At 39.0% G+C, this 20,152-nt stretch overlaps 1 protein-coding gene across 3 annotated transcripts in view; it reads right to left on the reverse strand.

Moving 5' to 3' along the window:
* CCDC33 (coiled-coil domain containing 33) overlaps positions 1 to 20,152 on the reverse strand; it is a 205,347-nt gene that overhangs the window by 96,598 nt on the left and 88,597 nt on the right. For all 3 annotated transcript variants that reach the window (XR_004232550.1, XM_031956621.1, XM_012545514.2), the window contains exons 8-10: positions 17,216 to 17,345; positions 15,413 to 15,543; positions 11,585 to 11,656 (exon numbers count right to left, since the gene is read on the reverse strand). Coding sequence is in view for 2 of the 3 variants with exons in the window: in XM_031956621.1 (XP_031812481.1) it covers positions 11,585 to 11,656; positions 15,413 to 15,543; positions 17,216 to 17,345 (333 nt within the window). In the remaining variant the exon portion in view is untranslated. The remainder of the gene's footprint in view (positions 1 to 11,584; positions 11,657 to 15,412; positions 15,544 to 17,215; positions 17,346 to 20,152) is intronic.

A 20,152-nucleotide genomic window follows, 5' to 3' on the forward strand; every position in this document is an offset into this window, starting at 1 on the left:
CTTCTAAATGTCAGCCATTCAAATATTTGCAGACAGCATTCATACTCACTTATGGCCTCTCTAGGCTAAACAGCCTTAATTTCTTTGAGGGATTCTAATACAAAATGGTCTCCAGTCTCTTTAATCCTTTGCTTTCTTCTTCTGGATATATTCTAGAGGGTTCTTTACTTTTTTTTTTTTTTATCATGAACTCTTTTGGCAGTATAGTCAACTTATAATCCCCTTTTCAAAATAAGTTTTTAGCTGCACATAAGATGCATAAATTTATAAAAGAAATCAATTTTATTGAAACAGTACTCAATCTTTTTTTTTATACAAAAAATTCATGGATCCCAAGTTAAGAACACAAATTCTAGAGATGAGTATCTAGAACATAAAACTTCACATGAAACACAACCAAGATGGATTATAGGAGGACTATAGCTTCTCTTATTTTGGATCCCAAGCTTCTATTAATTGAGTTAAGGTTTTTGGGTTTTCATGTCATATCTTTGACTTATATTATAACCCCTAGGATTACTTTCACACAAACAAATGTCTAACCACATCTCTCTCATTATATAGTTATAAAGCTGTTTTTTTTAAGTTGAAGTATATGATTGTAGATGTACCCATAATAAGTTGCTTCTCACTAAGTTCAATACGTAATTTAGCATCTTGAGTTCTTTATTAGATCTTGACTATGACGATGATTTATCTAACATGTTAGGCACACTAGCCAGCTTTGTGCTGTCTGCACACTTGATTAACATTCTATCTCTTCAAATCATAAAAATGGTAAAAAAAAAAAAAAGCACAGGGGCAAGGGTAAATCCTGGGGACACTCCACCAGGGACATCCCTCTAAGTTCATGTGTATTCATCACTAAAAACTCTTTGGGTCCAAACATCCAATCAATTCTAGTTCCACCCAGATATTCTGTTTTCTAGTTCACATATCTCTTTCTTGTTCACAAGGATCACATAAAAAGACTTTCTCAAATGATTTGCTAAAATCCAGGTATAGTACATGGATAAGATTTCACTGATCAACCTCTCTAGTTACTCTGTGAAAAACATAATTAGGTTAGTCCTTTCATGACTCATATTTAATGAAACCATGCTGGCTCTTATGGATCATTATTTCCTTTTCAAAATATTCACGCGTTATGCTTTTAATATATATTATTATGAGAAACAGTGACAATTGAGAGCCACCCTTTGGAGCAAAACAACTTTGGTTCAAATACTTCCTCTGACACAGTCACCACCCCTAGCATCTTGGGCAATTCTCAAAGATTATTATAGATAGTACAGATTTGGAAGGAACACATGATTTGCTGATCTATGTGAGTGGAGGAGATTCTGTGCTGCATATATGCAAATTCTATAAATTTGCTAGAAATCGAAGGCAGACTGTTGACTTCTTCTTTATCCTTCCTCCACCTCTATTTGCCCTTCTTCAGGCTTCTTGCTCTTCATGGTTTTTCAGAGATCACTGACAAAGGTTAAGCAATTACATCAGCTTGTTCTTTCAGTTCCCTGGAGTGCAGTTTGTCTTGGTGATTTGAACTCAGTGAGGGCAACCATGTGGTCTCTTACCATTTCCTTATTCAGTTTTGTTATAAGAAAAAAAGCTAACCATTTTTTAAGAAAGATCATTTCCCTTGGTGTGGAAAACTTCATAGATCTAAAGCTAGAAGGGAGCCAGATACCACTGAATCAAAACTTCTTTTACAGAAGAGGGAATTGAGGCACAGAGAGATTAAATGACTTGCCTAGAATCAAATAACTAGTAGGCACCTGAGGAGAGATTTGAACTAAGGTGTCCCTAATTCTAAGTCCTACCCACTGTATCACACTGCCTCTCTAGTCCATAATCATTCTTCTACCTACTCAAAGTTTTCTTCTTTGATTTTTCTTTTGGCAAAGCATAGTTTTTAAAATCTTTTTGTTTTCCTTGACATTCATAGAGTCAGTTCATTTGAAACATTAGCACCCTGACACTATTTTAATAGGACTATGCTACTCCCTTGCATTCATTCATCCTCTATTATCTAACCCAACTTCTTTTCATAAAGTCTATGTCCAAGATAACTCAATTGCCTGTGCTATTGGGGCATGACCATTCAGGACCCAGGAAGCATCTGCTTCTCATTCCTAGAGCTAGATCATAGTATCATAGATTTACTTGGTAAAGGACATCATTTAGTAAACTAATTCATTTTGCAGATGAGGAAACTGAGTATGTACAGCTAAGTAGTGCAATAGATAGAACTCAAGAAAGACTCGTCTTGCTGAGTTCACATTTGGACTCTGAGAAAAATACTTATGATTTTTATTAATAATGATGATGATATGTATAATTTATATACTACTAATTTTTCATCAATACTTACTAGATCTGTAACCCTGGGCAAGTCACTTCTTGCCTTAGTTTCTTCATCTGCAAAATAAGCTGGAGAAGGAAATGCCAGACCATTCCACCATTTTTGCCAAAAAAAAAACAAACCCAAAATGGGGTCACAAAGAGTCAAACATGATTGAAAATGACAACAATAAAAAACAGTTTCAGAGAGGTTAAATAACTTGTTTAAGATCACATAAGTGATAGATAGACTAGCCAGGCTTCAAACCCAGATTTTTCGTCTCCATTATCTGTCACTCTTTTCACTTTATTTTGCTGATTCTCAAGATTATAGGATTTTACAAGCTGGGACATGAGACTAGATAGTGAAACCCTTCTTTCCTCACACACTATGGAAAGTGTGAATTTTGGAGGGTCATAAGTGAATTGCTAAAGGGTATAAATAATAAGTAGAAGGGGCGATATTTGAGTTCTGTTTTTTTGATTCTATAGGAATTTGCTTATTTCCAGTAGACAGAAATAGGAGCAATGGGTGGAAATTCCTGAGAGGAAGATTTAGGTCAGTGTAAGGGTAAATATTTAAAGCTATTTATAAGTGGAATGGTCTGCCATGGTAAACAATGAATTCCCTCTCCCTGGAGGTCTTCAATAGAGGCTACATGACATTACAGAAGAGATGCTTGGTCAGGTACACATTAGAATAGATAGCCTCTGAAGTTCCTTCTAATGCTAGAATTCTAGGAACTTCAGGCTCCACCCCCATAATTTAGCAAGACCCATTTTTGGTCCTAGCCTCTAATCAATTCAAGCTGGCATCTATCATTTTGAGGCAGCCAAGTGGCCTGTGCTGTTTGTTACTTCGTGATAGTAGCTGGCCTGACTTCATTAGTGCTTTAATTGGAAATAGTCTTTGAAGACACATAGCTATGCATGACCATGCACTGAGTGTCTCAAGGGTTATTTCTATTTTTTATTTCTGCTGCTGATCAATGCCCTTACCTACTCCTCTTGTTAGTAGTACAAAAAACATTGGATTTAGAAATCAAAAGACCTGGATTCTGGGCTTGACTTCTCCACTTATAAAGGATGTAAATTGGATTGCTTTTTGGTTTGGCATGGGGAATCCTGGTATGGAAACTCCCTCTGCCCATGCAGATCCACAATTATAATCATGGTTGTAATTTATAGCCTTAGAGATGGTCCACAGAGAGGTTAAATAACTCATTTCTCATCACATAGCTAGAATGTACAGAGATGGAATTTTAAGCTTTCTCATTGATAGCAAAATATCCATTGTACCACAAAAATTTCTGAGCTATATTATATAGAAAACACCAGCAAAACTGTTTATCTCAAAAGCTGTTTGTGAGAATGGAATAGATTGGGAAATAAAGATCTTTGCAATCACAAAGACTCACCCCCCCCTTCTCTTCCTCCTCCCTCATCTATTTTATACACTTTTCCTTTTTCCTTTTCCCTTAATCTTTCTCCTTCCCTCATTCTACTCCCTCCCCTCCCCCACCCCCTTCATACTTGTGGCCATCGTGGGTCATGCAAAATGCAACAGTTTAGCCAGGCCTGGGCAATTATAGCCCTTCTTCCAGTGCACAGCTGCTGTCCTCGGTGCTGAAATAATCAGCAATTCCAGAGTTGACTACCTTGCTGGCCAGCATCAGAGATAGAGAGGGAGTCTTCCTAGCTGGGGCACACATGTCCCTAATTCAATTAGCTTGCTCCTGAACTTTCCCCTGGGAGGATAGAGCGGAAACTGACAAATTCGTTTTAACAAAGATATTTTTCTCCCTTCCCCCTTCCCTCCGCCTTTATGCTTTTGGCTCTGCCCAGCTGTATTCTACTCATTAGTTATCTAACAAACTGAGTCCAGAGAAATCTGCTTCCATTCACTAGTGACCTGGGAGCCCTGATGCAATTTCCACCCAGATAAGGGTGTCTCCGGCAAAGGTTGGAGTGGAAACTGCTGGAGCGGAGAAACTCTCTATTCACATAATAGCTTTCATTTCTGTTGGTTATAGTTATATATTTTTATCTCTTTATTTAAATGCACAGACAAAGACATTACTTCCCTCCTCCCCAGGGGAGAGGGCTCTCTTCACCAGGTGGTAGAGTAGAGCTGGACTAATTTATACTGTCTCCTCTAGTCCCCTTGGCAATATGGAAGCAATAAGCATTCTCCTATCTGGCTCACAGTGGAGAAGGGGTCCTAGTGATGCATTACTTTCTGAGAAAATCATGTCAGTGGGAGCATTCATTGATTGGTTAGTAAGGCATGATGTTAGAAGGGAGGGGGTCCAAACTCCATAAGGATTTTTTTTTTCCAATAATGGCAGGGACATCTTGTTGAATGGAAATTGAAGCTTTAAAATCCTTTCAAGGCAGCTCCATTGGTAAGTACATGGACATGAACTCTTGTTAGATTAGAAACAAGGAGACCCTGGTAAAGCATAAGCGTATAGCTATTTTTGTGCCTGGGAGTGGCACTTTTGGACTTTCCAGGGATGTCCTGTTAATGGTGGATATGCTTAAGGTGAGCTTTTATTAACCTTTCTTTAAAATGAATCCAAATAAAAGCAATCCAGAGGGTCAGGAAGGGAGGAGTCTAAATGCTATGAATATGGAATGATTTCTCTTTGTTCTCTTCTTCTTTTCCTCCTCATTTTCCTCTTCTCTTTCTCTTATTCCTTGTCCGCATCCAAATCTACTCTCATCCTGTAATTTTTGCTTTCTATGAGAATGTATTATCCTCTTAGTCACTCAGGTATGCAACCAAGAAATCATTCTTGTCTCCCCTCATTCTTCCTCAAGACCTGTATCTAATCAGTTGACAAGTCTTGTTGATTCTATCTCCATAACATCTCTCAAATCCATTCTCTTTTCTCCACTCAGACTGCCACCACTCTAGTTCAGGCCCTCATCACTTCTTGGCTACCCTGCCTTAATAGCTTCCTAATTTCACTTTCTGCCTCAAGTGTCTCTTTTCTTCAGCCCATCCTCCACATAACTGTCAAAATAATCTAAGGTACAGGTTATTCTCTTCTCAGAAACCTTCAGTGGTATCCTTTTTGCCTCTAAGGTGAAATACATTCCCCTCCACATCTTAATATTTAAAGTTTTCCAAAACCTGGCCTCCTCTTAACTGCTTTAGCCTTATTTCACAATCCTCCTGTCTACATAATCTACATTCCAGTGAAACTCAACCTATTCCCCAAATACTATTTTCTACTTCTGTGTATTCACAAAACTGTCATTATTATGTTTCATCTTTTAGAGTCTTTAATTTTCTCAGCTTGAGTATTTTTAAGTCTTTTCCCAATGAAACATTACTGGAAGCCTAAAGTTGTTAGTAGTATCTTGCCTGTCAACTAACTTGCATCTATGTTTCTGTGTACATGTTACCTCCCTCATTAGAAGGCAAACTCCTGAGAATGGGAACTATTTTATCTTTATATTTGTATCTCCCCCCCCCCTTTCCCATGCCTAACACAATGCCTTGCACATAGTAGGTGTCTGATGAATATTTGTTGAATTAAATTCCTTCTTTTATCAGTCATCTTCCATTTTCCTTTCTCTTCCATATCTTTTTCTTTTCTCCTCATTTTCTTTAGCCAGTATTGTTATCCTCTTCACCCTCCTTCCTATTATGGTCTACTTTTTATCTTTCCCTTTTCTTTTTCCACCTCCTCCTTTCAGTATCAATTGTTCTATAAGCTTCCTCATCTGTAAAATGGCTTTTAAAATTAGATAGTCTCTAAGTTCTCTTCCACCTCTAATTTGATAATTTATAAACTAGAATGGAGAGGGACTGGGATGAGAATTATTACAGGGAGGCAGATCTCACTTTAATAAATGAAACAATGAAGTATTCACTGATTGATGGATGAGTGATTATAACTCTTCAAGAGCTGGCAACCTAGAAGTCTTTAAGAGTGGATGATTCCAACCAAAAAGTCTTAAGCAAGGATTCCTGCCCTGGGTAGGATGATCTCTGATATGCCTCACCTTTTCCATGCTCTGAAATGAGAGATTATTCTGTTTTCTGGAAGTATAGCATAAACTCCTTGAGGAAAGGAACTTCAATTTTTTTCCTCTGTATATCTCTAGTACCTAGCATGGTACTTGGCATACAAGAGGCATTTAACAAATGCTTATTGTTTCACATTCTTTTCTCCTTCTCCTCCATGGTCCCTAACTAGGACTTTAGGTTTCTCATCTTACTCCTATTCTGAGAGAAACCACTTTCTGCTGGAGTAACAACAACTGATTATACGCCCCCTCTCAGAGATGATTGCCTTATGAAGGAAGTGTTGGGACAAAGGAAAACATCAAATTCCAATGGGAAAAGCTTTAATGAAAGGGAGAAGAACATTTTTGAGGGAAGAGTATATAGTTCTGGAAGTCATTCTGGGTGGGGCCTTTTTGCTTTCCCTAAATCGATTCATGTAGGTACTACCTACTTTGTCAGCTCCATCAGAATCCATGCTGTCACCAGAGGCATTTCCTTTGTGTTGGAGCCTGGAGCCTCCTCCACCAACTTGGCTATAGAATCAGTTTTCATCTCTTGATGGCGTAGTGGGTGGAAGAAAGTGAAAATGGATTGTGTGTGTGTGTGAGTAAGAGAGAGAGAGGGACAGAGACAGAGAGGCAGAGAGACATACAGAGAGAGAGAGAGTGTGTGTGTGTGTGTGTGTGTGTGTGTGAGAGAGAGAGAGAGAGAGAGAGAGAGAGAGAGACAAAGAGAGAAAGAGAGAGACAGACAGACAGACAGACAGAGACACACAGAGAGAGACAGAGACAGAGAGAGACAGAGACAGAGACAGAGAGACAGAGACAGAGCAAAGAGACAAAGAGAGACAGAGAGAAACTATCATCCTTCCCATCTATCCTTGATGAGAGTTCAGTCCTGGGAGCTCATGGATCTGTGGGTTTAGGGTGGAATCTCAGAGCCTGGCAAGGGTAGTGCTTTACAAATCATTCAGTTTATTTCTCTTCATTCAGGAAAGATGACACAATATCCTGGACCTGTGTTCAAGGAAATGAATGTCCATCTAGTATGGGAATAGTCTATTGGTTTGTGTTTGGAGATCTTTTTGAGCACTGGCCTGGGGCTACTAGATATGGATTTGGAAAAAAAAAATCATAAAATACCATAGTAAAACTCTTCTTCCTCCTCCACTCAACATCAAGAAAATGCCAGCAGACTTTTTTTTACTCACCCAGTCTCTACAGAGAGCTTTGAAAGCAGTTTGGGGGAAACACTAGGGCATTTCTTACAAATAGAATCAGAATCCATCATACTCTTCTAAGGAGTGAAGGTAAAAGGAAGAAGCTAGCCCTAATTCCAAGAATGGAGCAACCAATGGGTAATCTCATGCTGAGGAGTTTCTATAGCAAACACAGATCCCAGAACAAGATAAATACCTATACTCCATAATAAAAATAATAATAAGCAGCAACTGTACTTTCTAGGAATTAGGTGATGTGGGTCTAGGTTTGGGTTCTGACACATTAATTATGTGAGTTTAGGGAATTCATTTCAGTCCAAGTCTGAGATGCCAAAATAATCTTCCATTATAACCAACAGGGAACAGAACATCTCAAACAAAGAAAATTTATCTCAAAAAATAAGGGGAAAATATAACTAGTACCAAATATAAAGGAACTGGATAATATATTGAGAGGACTGAAAGGTATACATGTTTGAAGATAGATTTTATATATAATACAGAACGTCTCAAAAAATGCATATATATACATATGTATATGTACGAAATGTGTACAGCACAGTGAGGATGTCAAGAACTTGTAGAATCCCGAAATACCATCTGCATCATCAAAAAGATGGTTAGGTTTGGGAAATAGTTCAGTGTTTCTGTGTACACGTGAATGCTTGTACATGTGTCTGTAAGAACGTGTATGCCTTTGTATACATTTATTAGGAATATGAAATACATCTCTATATTTGTATCTTAGTATGAGAGTGTAAATATTTATATGTGTATAAATAAGCATGTTAATGAGGATTGTGCATATATGCAAATATGCGAGGAGACTTGTGTGTCAATTTTTGAATGCATGTTTATAGACTTTTTTTGGATATTTGTATAATGCATAAGCATACGTGTGTGTGTGTGTATGTGTGTATAAGTGTATCCTGCACGAGTGTGTGGTTCATGAATGCTCTTCCGAAGGACTAGAATTGTCCCTAGTGTCATTGTCTTAACAGCCCACCCCCACCCTGGATAGCCTTTCTTCTTTGAGATTCCTCCAGGAAAGGGCTGTGTCTGCAGGAGGGATGGGGGTTGGCTATGGGAGGGAAGGAAGCAGCGGAGAGCTAAAATCACAAGTCCCAGATCAAAACAGTCATCAGTGAAATGAATTGGGCAGCATTTTCCCACATGACTAGGAGGGATAATTTAGTGAGGCCGCCAGCTGGAAGGAAAGGGATTAATTCTGCACTTAGAGCTGGTCCTGTGAATAATTCATCACATGGAGACCCCCTTGTGCCCAGACCCCTGGGCAATTATGCCAAGTACTGGCCAGACCTCTCTCCTCTTCCCCATTTCCCCATTACTGCCCATTTGAACGACCAGCTCATGTTCCTTAAAGGTGAAGGAAAGTATAGACTCCAATATGTTCCCAGGAGACTCCTGGATATTTGTGGGGAGATAGAGGGAAAGAGGAGAAAGAGCTGATCCAAAACCAGATTGCACTCCAAGAGAAGAGTGTCCTTAATTCTAGGTTACAATCAGAAGCAGTCTGAAGCAAAGCTGGGAACTTAGCCAAGTCTGTGCTTGGTATTCTCCTCTCCCATTTCTGCATTTCTTCCCTTGCAGGATCTCTACTTTTCACCCACTTAGACGCCCTAGGCAGCCCTGGACAGTTGAGGGAGAAAAATTCACTTATCTTGGAGGCAGTCCAATGAACGTCCCCTTCTGGGAGGGGATCCTCCAGAGAAGATAATTTTGAACTGAGAGGCAGTGTAGTGTAATGGGTAGAACCCTGGACTTGGTATCAGGAATACCTGGATTGAAATCCTGTACTGGCTCTGTGACTCTAGCAAGTCACTTGAACCTCAGTTTCCTTATCTGTAAAATAGGGAGAGTGGATTTTAAAGTTTTCTAAGACTTCTTCCCACTCAATCTAAGATCTTATGATCCAATGTAAATGGTGTTAATGGGAGGATTTTATGATCAGGAAGGACTACTTTGTTGGACCAGAGATTCCTCCTGGGCCACCTTTCACATCACAGTGTATAAGTGACTTCCTCTTTTACTTCATAGAAAGGCCTTGCTTCCTATCTAACCACAACATTGACAAATTGCCTGATGAAACCTGAGAGGAAGCACTATGAGCTGGAAAGGCTAAACTGCTCAGTGCTTGGGAGCAGCAAATCAGTCTAGGTTGTGAATTTGGGGGTTCTGACTTTAGACCCCAATTTTTCTCTACCTTATCCTGAAATCATCAGGGCTATTCTGAAGGTGAATTTATGCATGCACTAAAGATGGACAGAGTGAAAAAAAATTCATCCAAACAACTGTTTGCTGGATATTTGGGGTTCTCTACATTTCAATATTAAAAATAGTTCCTTAATAATTTAAATGGATTTATCACAAACACCCCCTTCCAATAACCAATTGTTTTTGGTGAGAAACAGATGAGTTTTGAACCATTAGCTCAAACAAAAGACTCACTCTCCATCATCATTGGATTACAAATTCAGATTTGAAAAAGGACTTCAGGAATCATTTTCTAAAATGGTGAAATATAGTTCTCAAAATATTTTTAAATGCTAGGTTCATGGACCTCAAGTAAGGAACCCCAGATTTAGTCCATTCCAGAAGTGAGTAGGAATCTCCTCTATCATGTCCTTCCAGGTGCTCATTCACCTTTGTTCATTTATTCAACATAATTTTTATTGCATCAGCATGACCTCTTGGGTGACTTTCAGCCTCTCACATTCTAAACAAGATACTTGCAGCCCGTTAGAATGTGTTTTAGAGAGCTGAGAACTGAGAACCCAGAATCATCTGGGTCAGTCCAAAGGCATTTAGAAATCTCCTGTTGTAGTGTAATGCCATTGGGTACAAGGATAAAGAGAGAGCAAACAAGTAGTCCCAGCCCTCAGAGTAAGAGTCGCTTCCTGGTAACATACCTTTTGTACATTATCTCAGGACCCCCACAACACTCCTGTTAATGGACTCCAGATAGCCCATTATTTAGCAGGCTCATCTTGCACATTCTGATAGGGAAGCCCAGAGAATAGCCTGTCCAATCACATTGCTAGTAAGTGACAGATCCAAGTCTTGACTAATCTGGATAGTCATAGAGGTAGGGTGCACACTTTAAAATGAGAACAAGATAATTAAGGCTGAACGAATGCATTTATCTTTATTTTCCATCTATTTTTGGTGCATAGTGTCTCCTCCTATAGAATTTAATTTTTTTGATGACAGATAATTATCTTTGTACCCACAGAGCCTATCAGAGTGCCTAGCAATATTATGTGTACAAATTAGTACAGGTGCTATTAGTACAAATAATGAATCCTCTGAAGTGATTGTAGGTATTCAAATTCACACTATTTGAAGTGATAATTATATAAAAATGGACATTGGTTCCAGCCCAATGGATATATGTAGGGGAATTTGAACAATGTCCCACTTCTGGGGAATCATTGTTCCTATAAGTCTAAACTTAGCAGTAGATACTTAAATAAATGTGCATTAATTGGCTACGATTGAAGTGAATCACAGCAAAATTGGGAGAACCAAGGTAATTTGGAATATGGATTCAAAGTGGTGGGGAATCTGTTTGAGGTAATGCAGCAATGCTTCATAGGGGAAGATCACAGGAATGGAGAAAGTAAGAAAAGGTCCTAGGTAAGCAAGAAACACTACTACCTCTATTGCAAGTTTAAACATTGGTCCTACTCAAGTTCCCCTGTGGAAATATTCCTTGGTAGCACTGAACCTGGATTTATGGTTTAAATTTAAGGAGACTCCCAGATCTAGGCTTTCCTTCCCTCTAAACTTACCTTCTCATCCTATTATTTCTGTGTCTTGGTCTCTGGGACTTTATCATTGTCTGGGATAACTTATGCAACATGCCCTCTCTCACTTCCCTCCACCTTTGAGCAACCCCCCCAAAAATGGTAAAGAAGGGTCAACAGCAGTGAGTCTTATCCAATGTCTTGTCTTAGAAAAAAATCACTTGGTCTTACCTCTGAGGAAAGCACTTGGAAAGAAAGGTTAACAGTAAGTGTTCCACCCGAAAGCGCTTTCAGCTTAGTTTTCTGGGAAATAAAGGACAGAGTATCAGTTCATCTAAATCAGCACCATATTTTCTGTCAGGACCAGCCCCTCACCCTTTCTCCCAGTTGTCTATAATATATAAACCAGTTAGCATAGTGAGCTGCCCACTGGTTTGAGAATCAGCTCTTCTCTTATTAACTTTTTTTCAGTCTTCTCTCTCTCTAGTCAAGGGTCCCACTATCTCACTTTAGAAACATCCTCACTGAAATAGGAGTTAGTCTCTCAATCAAGGAGTTTTCATTCTTGGTGCTCTATAAGCTCTATGGTGATGGGAACTAACTCTTTGTATCCACTTTAGTGCCAAAGACGCAAGATCTTGTATATAGTGAACACCCAATAAATAAGTCACACTCTAAAGAGTGTACCAGGTATCTCTCTAAGGCAATAGGGAAGCAAAAGTGAGTTTAGCAAGTCAAATCATCAGAAAAGTAACTGAATTTACAATATTTTCATTGGCACTCATTCCCCTTTCTTCTAGGGTGTGCTTTGAAATAAAGGGAGTGGTTTCTAAAAATAGCATGGAAATTTGATTGTTTGGTGAAATACCTCTTTTTCACCTCTGTTTTCCAATTGGTGAAACAAGAACAACTCACTCTCTGTTAAGTAGAAGGGAAAACAGGATCATGGAGAGGCATCAGAAAATAGCTTCCATGTCCCATGATCCTGCCTCCATTTCATGTGATAAGATTCTAGGAGGGTATAAACAAGAAGCAGCTTCTCATAGAATCCCAAAGTTGACAGGAACTTCACATGTTCAATTTCTACCTTACTTCTATTAATCTGATCTCTTACAATATACTGCCAGTGTATTATGGTCAATATGATCATAATTCACTTCATTTTTGGACAGCTCTGAGTGGCTGAAAGTTTCCCTTTTATAGGCTCAAAGATCTATGTCTCTGCAGTGTTTTGCTCACTGCATCCTATTTTTAGCCTCTGGGCCAAGTAAAGCAAGCATGATTCTTCCTCTGGAAGGAAGTCCTTCAAATATTTGAAGATCACTATCACACCTCCCCTGTGGTTTCTCTTCTCAAGGCTTTACATCCTTAGCTCTTTCAACTAACTATCATTTAAGATATTTGCATGGCTCCCTGCTCATCCCAGTTCTGATATTAATAGATAATAATCATATTAATAGCTACCATTGATATAAGGTTGGCAGAAAGCTTTAGATGTGTTAACCATTTAACCACCTCTGAGATCTTGGGCAAACCTCTTAACCTTTTTTCCTTTAGAAAGAAAGAGTCAAACTGACTGGTCTTTAAGGCCTCTTCCACTAATCTCTGGGATGCTCCATCTTGTCAACGTCCTTCCTAAATTTTATTTCTTTCAGTGCTCACACTTCAACTGCCATTGATCTAAGGGGACTTCCTTCATACTGTTACTTGTTATTTTTTTTAAAAAAACTTTATAGATGCTATCTCATTTGAGTTGAAATCATGGCTAGTATTTTTGACTTGGATTCAGGAAAACCTGAGTTTGAATTTTGTCTCAAGTGATTACTAGGTATGAGACCCTAAGCAAATCATTTAACTTTCAGCTGCTTCAGTTTTTTCATCTATAAAATGAAGATAATAAACTACTTCCCAGGATTATTATAAGGCTTAAATGATATTTATGCATAAAATACTTTGTAAACCTTAACAATGTTCTGTAATTGTTATTTTTTATTAAACATAATATCATCATATAATACGATGTATATTTTTATATATAAGCAGTAGTAGTAGTTACTGTAGTAGTAGATAGTTTATAGTAGTAGTAAGTTACTGCAGTAGTAGGTAGTCTATAGTAGGAGGAGGAGGAGGAGGAGGAGAAGGAAGGAGTTATGGTAGGAGGAGGAGGAGGAGGAAAAGGAGATGGTAGTAATAGGAGGAGGAGGAGAAGAAGAGGAGGAATTGGTGGTAATAGTGGGAGGAGGAGGAGGAGAAGGAGAAGGAAGAGGAAGAGGGGTGGTAGTAGGAATAGTAATAGGATGGGGTGGTATTAGTAGTAATAATAATCATAATAGTAGTAGTAATAGCAGCAGCAGCAGCAGCAACAGTAGTAGTAGTAGTGGTAGTCTCATATAGGACTAGGTAGTAGTAGTAGGTGTTAATTGGGGGAGGAAGAGGAAGAGGAGGAAGGGGTGACAGTAAGAGTTGTAGAAGTAGATCCCTTTTAGCCTCTTTCCTGATATATTCTGATAATTTCCCCCTCATTGATCCCAGTTCTGCCTTCTGGGCCATACAGAACAAAACTAATCAATCCCTCTGACTCCTGATACCCTAAGAGTTTTCAAGCTAAATATTCCCAAGACACATGGAGACTGGAAATGACAGGATTCAAACCTCATAGGTCTCTTATTTTTCATACACCACATAGACTCTATACTTTTTGGTAAGATTGTCCAATTAGCCTTGGGAACATCATGGTTCACCCCACATCATGTCAACTGGGATATCATGAGATAGTTAATCATATGCTCAACTGAAATTCTACTATTTCCTTTTCTCTACCTCTTCATGATCTGACAAAGATGTTTTTCTCCCATCTGTTATGTTCTCCAGCCTTTGATCTCTATTCCCACCCAAATTAATATGAATGCTCTACAACATAATTAGAACCTCTAGCTTCTCCTTTTTGGGTTTAGGAGTTAGTTCCCTTCCACCAAAGTTTATCATAAAATCATAGATTTAAAACTGGAAGGTCTTTCAGGACCATATTTTGCTTCATTTTGCAATGAGGAAAATAAAGCCCTAAAAGATTAAATGCTTCACCCAAGAGCATTATATATAGTTCCTCTGACTCCAGAGTTGTGAGCCTCATGTCTAAAATGGTAATACCTGAATCTCCTACTACATTGGAATTTGGTGAAAACTGAGTGAGAATCTGACAGAAAATGGTTGGGAGGTAAAAGAGCTTTGAAACGTAGAAGGAAAGACACCTGTGAAGTAGGGTTCAAATATCTCCATCGCCTATCTCCATTCCTTTGCTCAGGCTTTGTGTTCTCTCCTTGGCCTAATGGAATTCCTTATTTCCTTTAAAATTCAGTTCCAGGGCCATGTCCTAAATGAGACTTTTGCTGTTCTCCCCTCTTTTGCTCCCCTCCCCAAAACTATATGCATTTATTTTGTATATACTTATATATGCATATGTGCTGTCCTGTCCTCTAATCTATAGAATGTAAGTTTCTTGAATGTAGGGAATATTTCATTTTCATTTGTATCTCCAGTACCTCGCACTGTGCCTCATATAATAGGTACTGAATAAATACTTGTTGATCAATTGCTTATCTGTCCCATGGAGGTAGCTCCCCCTAGCATAAAAGATCAGTATCCATAAGAGAAATATGCCATTTGGAGACCAGTGGAAGGAACTGGATAGATTTAGCACAATAGAAGAAACTATAATGGAGGTGCTATAGAGCTGCCTTCCACTATTTGAAGGGCTATCATTGGGAAGAAAGAATAAGCTTGGTTTGCCAGTCCCCAGAGAACGATTGTGACAAGGAAAACTTCCCACCATCTAGAGCTATCTGAAAGTGGTTTGGGCTGCTTTTTGAAGTAGTGAATGCCCCATCATTGGAAGTCTTCAAATAGAGATTGACCAAGATGGGGGGAGGGAGTCTAAATGGCCCCAGAGTTTTCTTCCAACTCAAAGACTCTAAGATTCTGTGGAAAAGGGCCTGGGCAAGGACTATAAGGCTGAGGAGAGAGGCAAATGATATTATTAGGAAGTAGGTGGAGGTGACTAACCAATATAGGAAGCTTTTTCACATGAAGTGCAGTCGGTGCTCCTGACATCATTTTTCGGTAAACTCGATTGTTGAGCGGCAACACAGAGATGCCCAAGGGTTCTATGAGGTTCCAAGATTCTTTCTTGGGCACTGCAGGAAGAAAGATGGAAATCATGGAGAACTTTCCTCCTTCACAAACCTGATCTAGCCTTGTCTCAAGACCAACAAAACTGTAACTATTGCAATGCTTTCTATATTCTCTGTTATTCAATTGATCTTTCTGATTATGAGTATATATGGTTTTGCTTCTTAGAATTTCATTAGGAACTGTCCTCTGAGTTTTGTAATATTGCTTGCTGTAGAATATATGCATGCAGATAGTAATCAATAAGGGTTAATTATAATCTTTATGAATTGAAAGTTAATTCCCCTTTCTTCAGCAGACTCTTGCCATTTCACATGTAGAATCTTCCCAAGAGGGTAGGGAAAATATATACCTCATTTAAGAGAACAATTCAGAGCCATTCTCTGGGCACTTGCCAGATAATTGGTAATTTTCATGTTGTGTTATTAAATCTTTCTGTTTACTTTCATCCCTAAAATTGGACATGAAAGTCACTACTCTTTTTTTTCTCTAATAATAACTTCATAGATGAAGTATGTTAGGGAGATATGAATCCTGATTGGCTAAAAGACTTCTGGGAGAAAATTAGACACAAAGAAAAAGAGAATTTTAAATGAGAAGACAGTAGACACTGAAGCTGTAAGGATATAGGGAGGTTGTGATATCCAGTCCCTTCTCTCTAGAAACTACTAAGAATTGGTCATTCACTACCAAATAATAAAGACCCTTCCCCTCCTGGCAAGCTTGTGCTCTATCGCCTAAACAAATCTCTGTAACTTCCTCAAGATTGCCATGTTATTGCTTGCCTCAATAAATATGTTTGCTCATTACCTGTGATTATCTATTGTATACTAATCATGTGGTGAAGGGGAACTAAGTTAAGATAAAGCTGTTACCCTCAGTCTATGGAGGGGGATTACTTCCTTCTCCTCTTTACCTCTGAATGACCAAGGAAAGAGGCTTTTTTTCCTGAGAATGTAGTACTCCTAAACTACAAAGATTTGTTCATAGTTTATAAATATAATTTTAGATATAATTTTAGCTCCACATACTACTAAATAAGAGGTGGAAGGTATATTCATCTAGTCACAACCACCCGTAAACTCTTCATAAAGATGGAACTTTGGTTTCTCTGAAGACGGGTTAGGAAATTTTAGATCCTAAGCTATAAAGATTCCTAGACTCTGTGGATCATTTCAACCTGCTCTACACCTAATATAAGCACTTAATCTTTTGTAGAGTAGCTTAGTGCCTCTAAGACTTAGAACGATGATTGGCATGTATTAGACATTTAATAATATTTATGGAGTGACTGACAACTTCAACATTGACTGTTCTGACTGTTCTGTGAGTCTGGATTCCCCAGTCATGATGTGCGTTCCATGAAGTCAGGAGGTTCTGTCTTGTCTTTCTTTCTCTCCCATAGCATCTGACAGAGGATTGAGCATACAGTAGGCATGTGCTGGGTACAGGATCGGAGCACTTATCTTCTAAGTCTTGGCCCATTACTTTTATCTTGATAAGAAACAGTTTGTGACCTTAAAGGAAGAGGGCATTGGGCATGCTACTGGGAAAAATCTCCCTAGCCTTTAGATTTCCCACAGTGGGAGGGAGTTATTGACATCAGAGGTATTGTGGGAAAATGAGAAATGTAAACTACTCTAAACAATGACCACCACAGTGCTGTTTGGAACTTACTTGGAATCATGGGATAATATTCCAGCACCAGGGCCAGATCTTCATTGAACTGTGTACACCCATTCCGGGCTTGATAGAGGAAGGAGGTATTCCATTCGGGCTGTCTAGCAGGCCCACCAGGCTTAGATACCTAATGAGGAGAAAAGGAAAAGAATATCTTAATTGGGGAATCAGTCTTTTCATAAGATAGAAAAAAATCTGGATATGTTAAGACAAAAATATCCTCCTTTCCTCCCATTTCCCTTCTTTTCCCTTTCTAAACTCTGTTGGGGTGAAGAAATCTTGGATGTGGGACTATGGAGGAAGTCCCTATCTTGCCTCCTTTCATCTTTCTTCTACCAGCCTCAACTCTTCCCTCTTTCATTTCCCACTCTTTTCTCCCCCACTCTTTTCTCCCTCCCTGCTCCCCCAACTCAACACATATGGTGCTTCTGCTTAAGAAAACCAATCAAGTCCCAGTTCTTTCCACACTAATCTGGACTGAGGCAAGACATCCCAGGATAATTCCAAGGCATGACCAGGGTACTCAACTTATGTCCAGGAGACAAGAGGGTTGCCAGCCCCAAAGAAATCAACAGGGCAGATAAAAGTTTAAAAAAGATTTAGTAAATACATTTCAAGTGCTACAATTGACCCCAACAAAGTCACTTGATTCACAAAGTCACAGATTGAGGAAAATGTGGTAAGAAAACAGTCTGTTGATAAAGCTCTTCAGTTTTTAGTGGACCAGAAGCCCAATGTGAGTCAACCATATGGCACCGAGGTCAATAAAAATTAGTGTAAGCCATAGACACTCTTAACTAAGGTATAATGTCTACAATAAGGTTCTACTTTGTCTACTAGAATAAGGGTATAGTTCTACTGTTCTCTGTTATAGACAGACCACACCTGGAGTATTGTGCCCAATTCTGGGTGTCAATTTACAGGATGTACATTGAGGAAAGGGAGAATCTAGAAAATCTTAAAAGGGCTTTATATATACCAGCTATTATGAATAGCATTATTAATGAGACACTCTTTAAAAATGAAATAGTCTTTTATCTTGGGTCTAGAGTTTCCTATCACTAGAGGACTTCAAATGAAGTTTTAAAAACGATCAATCCTATTGCTTAGCTCTCTCTCCTTCTCCTCCATCCATTTAGTTGTCAAGTTCTATTGTTTCCACTTTCTTAACATCTCTCATACACTTCCCTCCTTCTCTCTTGACAAAGAAACCACCTTGCTGTAGGCTGGGTTATTGAAAGAGCTTGTGAGTGGGTCTGTCTGCCTCAAATCTTTCTTCACTCCAGTCCATCCTCCACTCAGCTGTCAAATTGATTTTCCTAAAGTGCAAGGCTGGACATAGCATAGTTCTTCACCCCTCTCATCTCAACTCACTCAACTGCAATGGCTCCCTGTTATTTACAGGATGAAATATAAACCCCTCCCTTTGCTTTTTAAAGCTTTTGTAATTTGACTCTTTTGTACCTTAAAGTGTTTTTATAACTTACTAAACTTCCCTGCCATTTCTCCCATAGGACATACCATTTCTAGACTCTCACTGTTTTCATTTCTTGTTCCTTATGCCTGGAATACTCTGCTTCCTCTTCTTCACTTTATAGCTTCTCAGCCAAAGTTCTGCCACCTGCAGGAAGACTTTCCTAATCCTTAATCTTCCCTTACAGAGGGAAGAGTGCCTTCCTTCTGAGACAACACTCAATATATGGTGAATGCATCTTGTTTGTACATGATTATTTGCATTTTGTCTCTCTCATTAGATTGTGTCTTTTACCTTTTTAAGATCCACAATACTTAGCAGAGTGCCTGATACAGAGTAGCAACTTAACAAACCCTATAAAACTAACTAGCACATAGTAAATGCTGAATTCATTCATTCATTCATCACTAACTTCAACCACAGACTGATCCTTTATGTTATTCATCTCACACCACCTTCTCATTACCCTTTTTCCTATCATAAGGACAAGAACAGAGAATGGGGTATCATTAAGGGTGATTTTCAAAGGGTTAAATCCTTTGCCACTGGTATGGTGAGCTGCTGCCTGGCTGAAGGTGAAATGGGGGTTGGGGAAGCCATTGTCTGAAAGACATTAATGGAAAGGGACAGGCCTGATGGCATGCTGGGCTGGTGGAATTAGGGAATATGATTAACTGGTGTAAATGTGACCTCAGTAAACCCATTAACCCTTGTGACCAGAGCACCCTCCCTTGAGCCAGGACCAGAACCTCTTCCTCTGGGTCATTATCGGGGCTTTTCTGGGCTCAAAATGGGGCAAGTGACTACTCTTCTATCCTTATCCTTCTATCCTTACCCATCCTGCTTTGTACTTCCTTTTAAGCTCCCACATCATTTCCTACCGTTATGGTCTCTTCTCTTCACCATTAAAAATGGGGCCACTATCTTGCTATTACTTTCCTCTCTGTATCCAAATTTTCTCCTCTAGAAAATGAGGAGGTTGAACTAGGAGATTACTAAGATCACTTTCCCAGATATCCTGTGATTCTGTGGTTTACTTTATGTCAGAAGCAGATTGTGGAGGAAAAAGTTCTGAACTGGCTTAGAAAGCTGAGACGGGATCCAAGTTTTGTCACTTGTGACTACAAACTGTCCTCAAGGAATTACCTTCTCTAAGACCCTTGTTTATCCATCTCTAAAATGGAGAGAATGGGGCTTGGAAGAATACCTGTAATTTGTGCTTTGAAAAAAATCAAGTTCCACACCCATGCCAAGGGTTGTGATAATCAGAAGACATAGTTTGCCTAGGGTTTCTCAAGTAGATCCTGGGGACTCTGACAGGATAGGGATACAAGAAGGTCCCTTTGTAACTTTGTTCCTTAGACTGAAATTCTATCCTTCCCCCACTATATGATAAAAAAGATTTATCAGCTTTTTGATCTGGAAGAAATCTTAGAGACCTCCTAAAATAGTCCTCATTT

The sequence above is a fragment of the Sarcophilus harrisii genome, chromosome 2, assembly GCF_902635505.1.
Source record: "Sarcophilus harrisii chromosome 2, mSarHar1.11, whole genome shotgun sequence".
Classification (NCBI taxonomy): domain Eukaryota; kingdom Metazoa; phylum Chordata; class Mammalia; order Dasyuromorphia; family Dasyuridae; genus Sarcophilus; species Sarcophilus harrisii.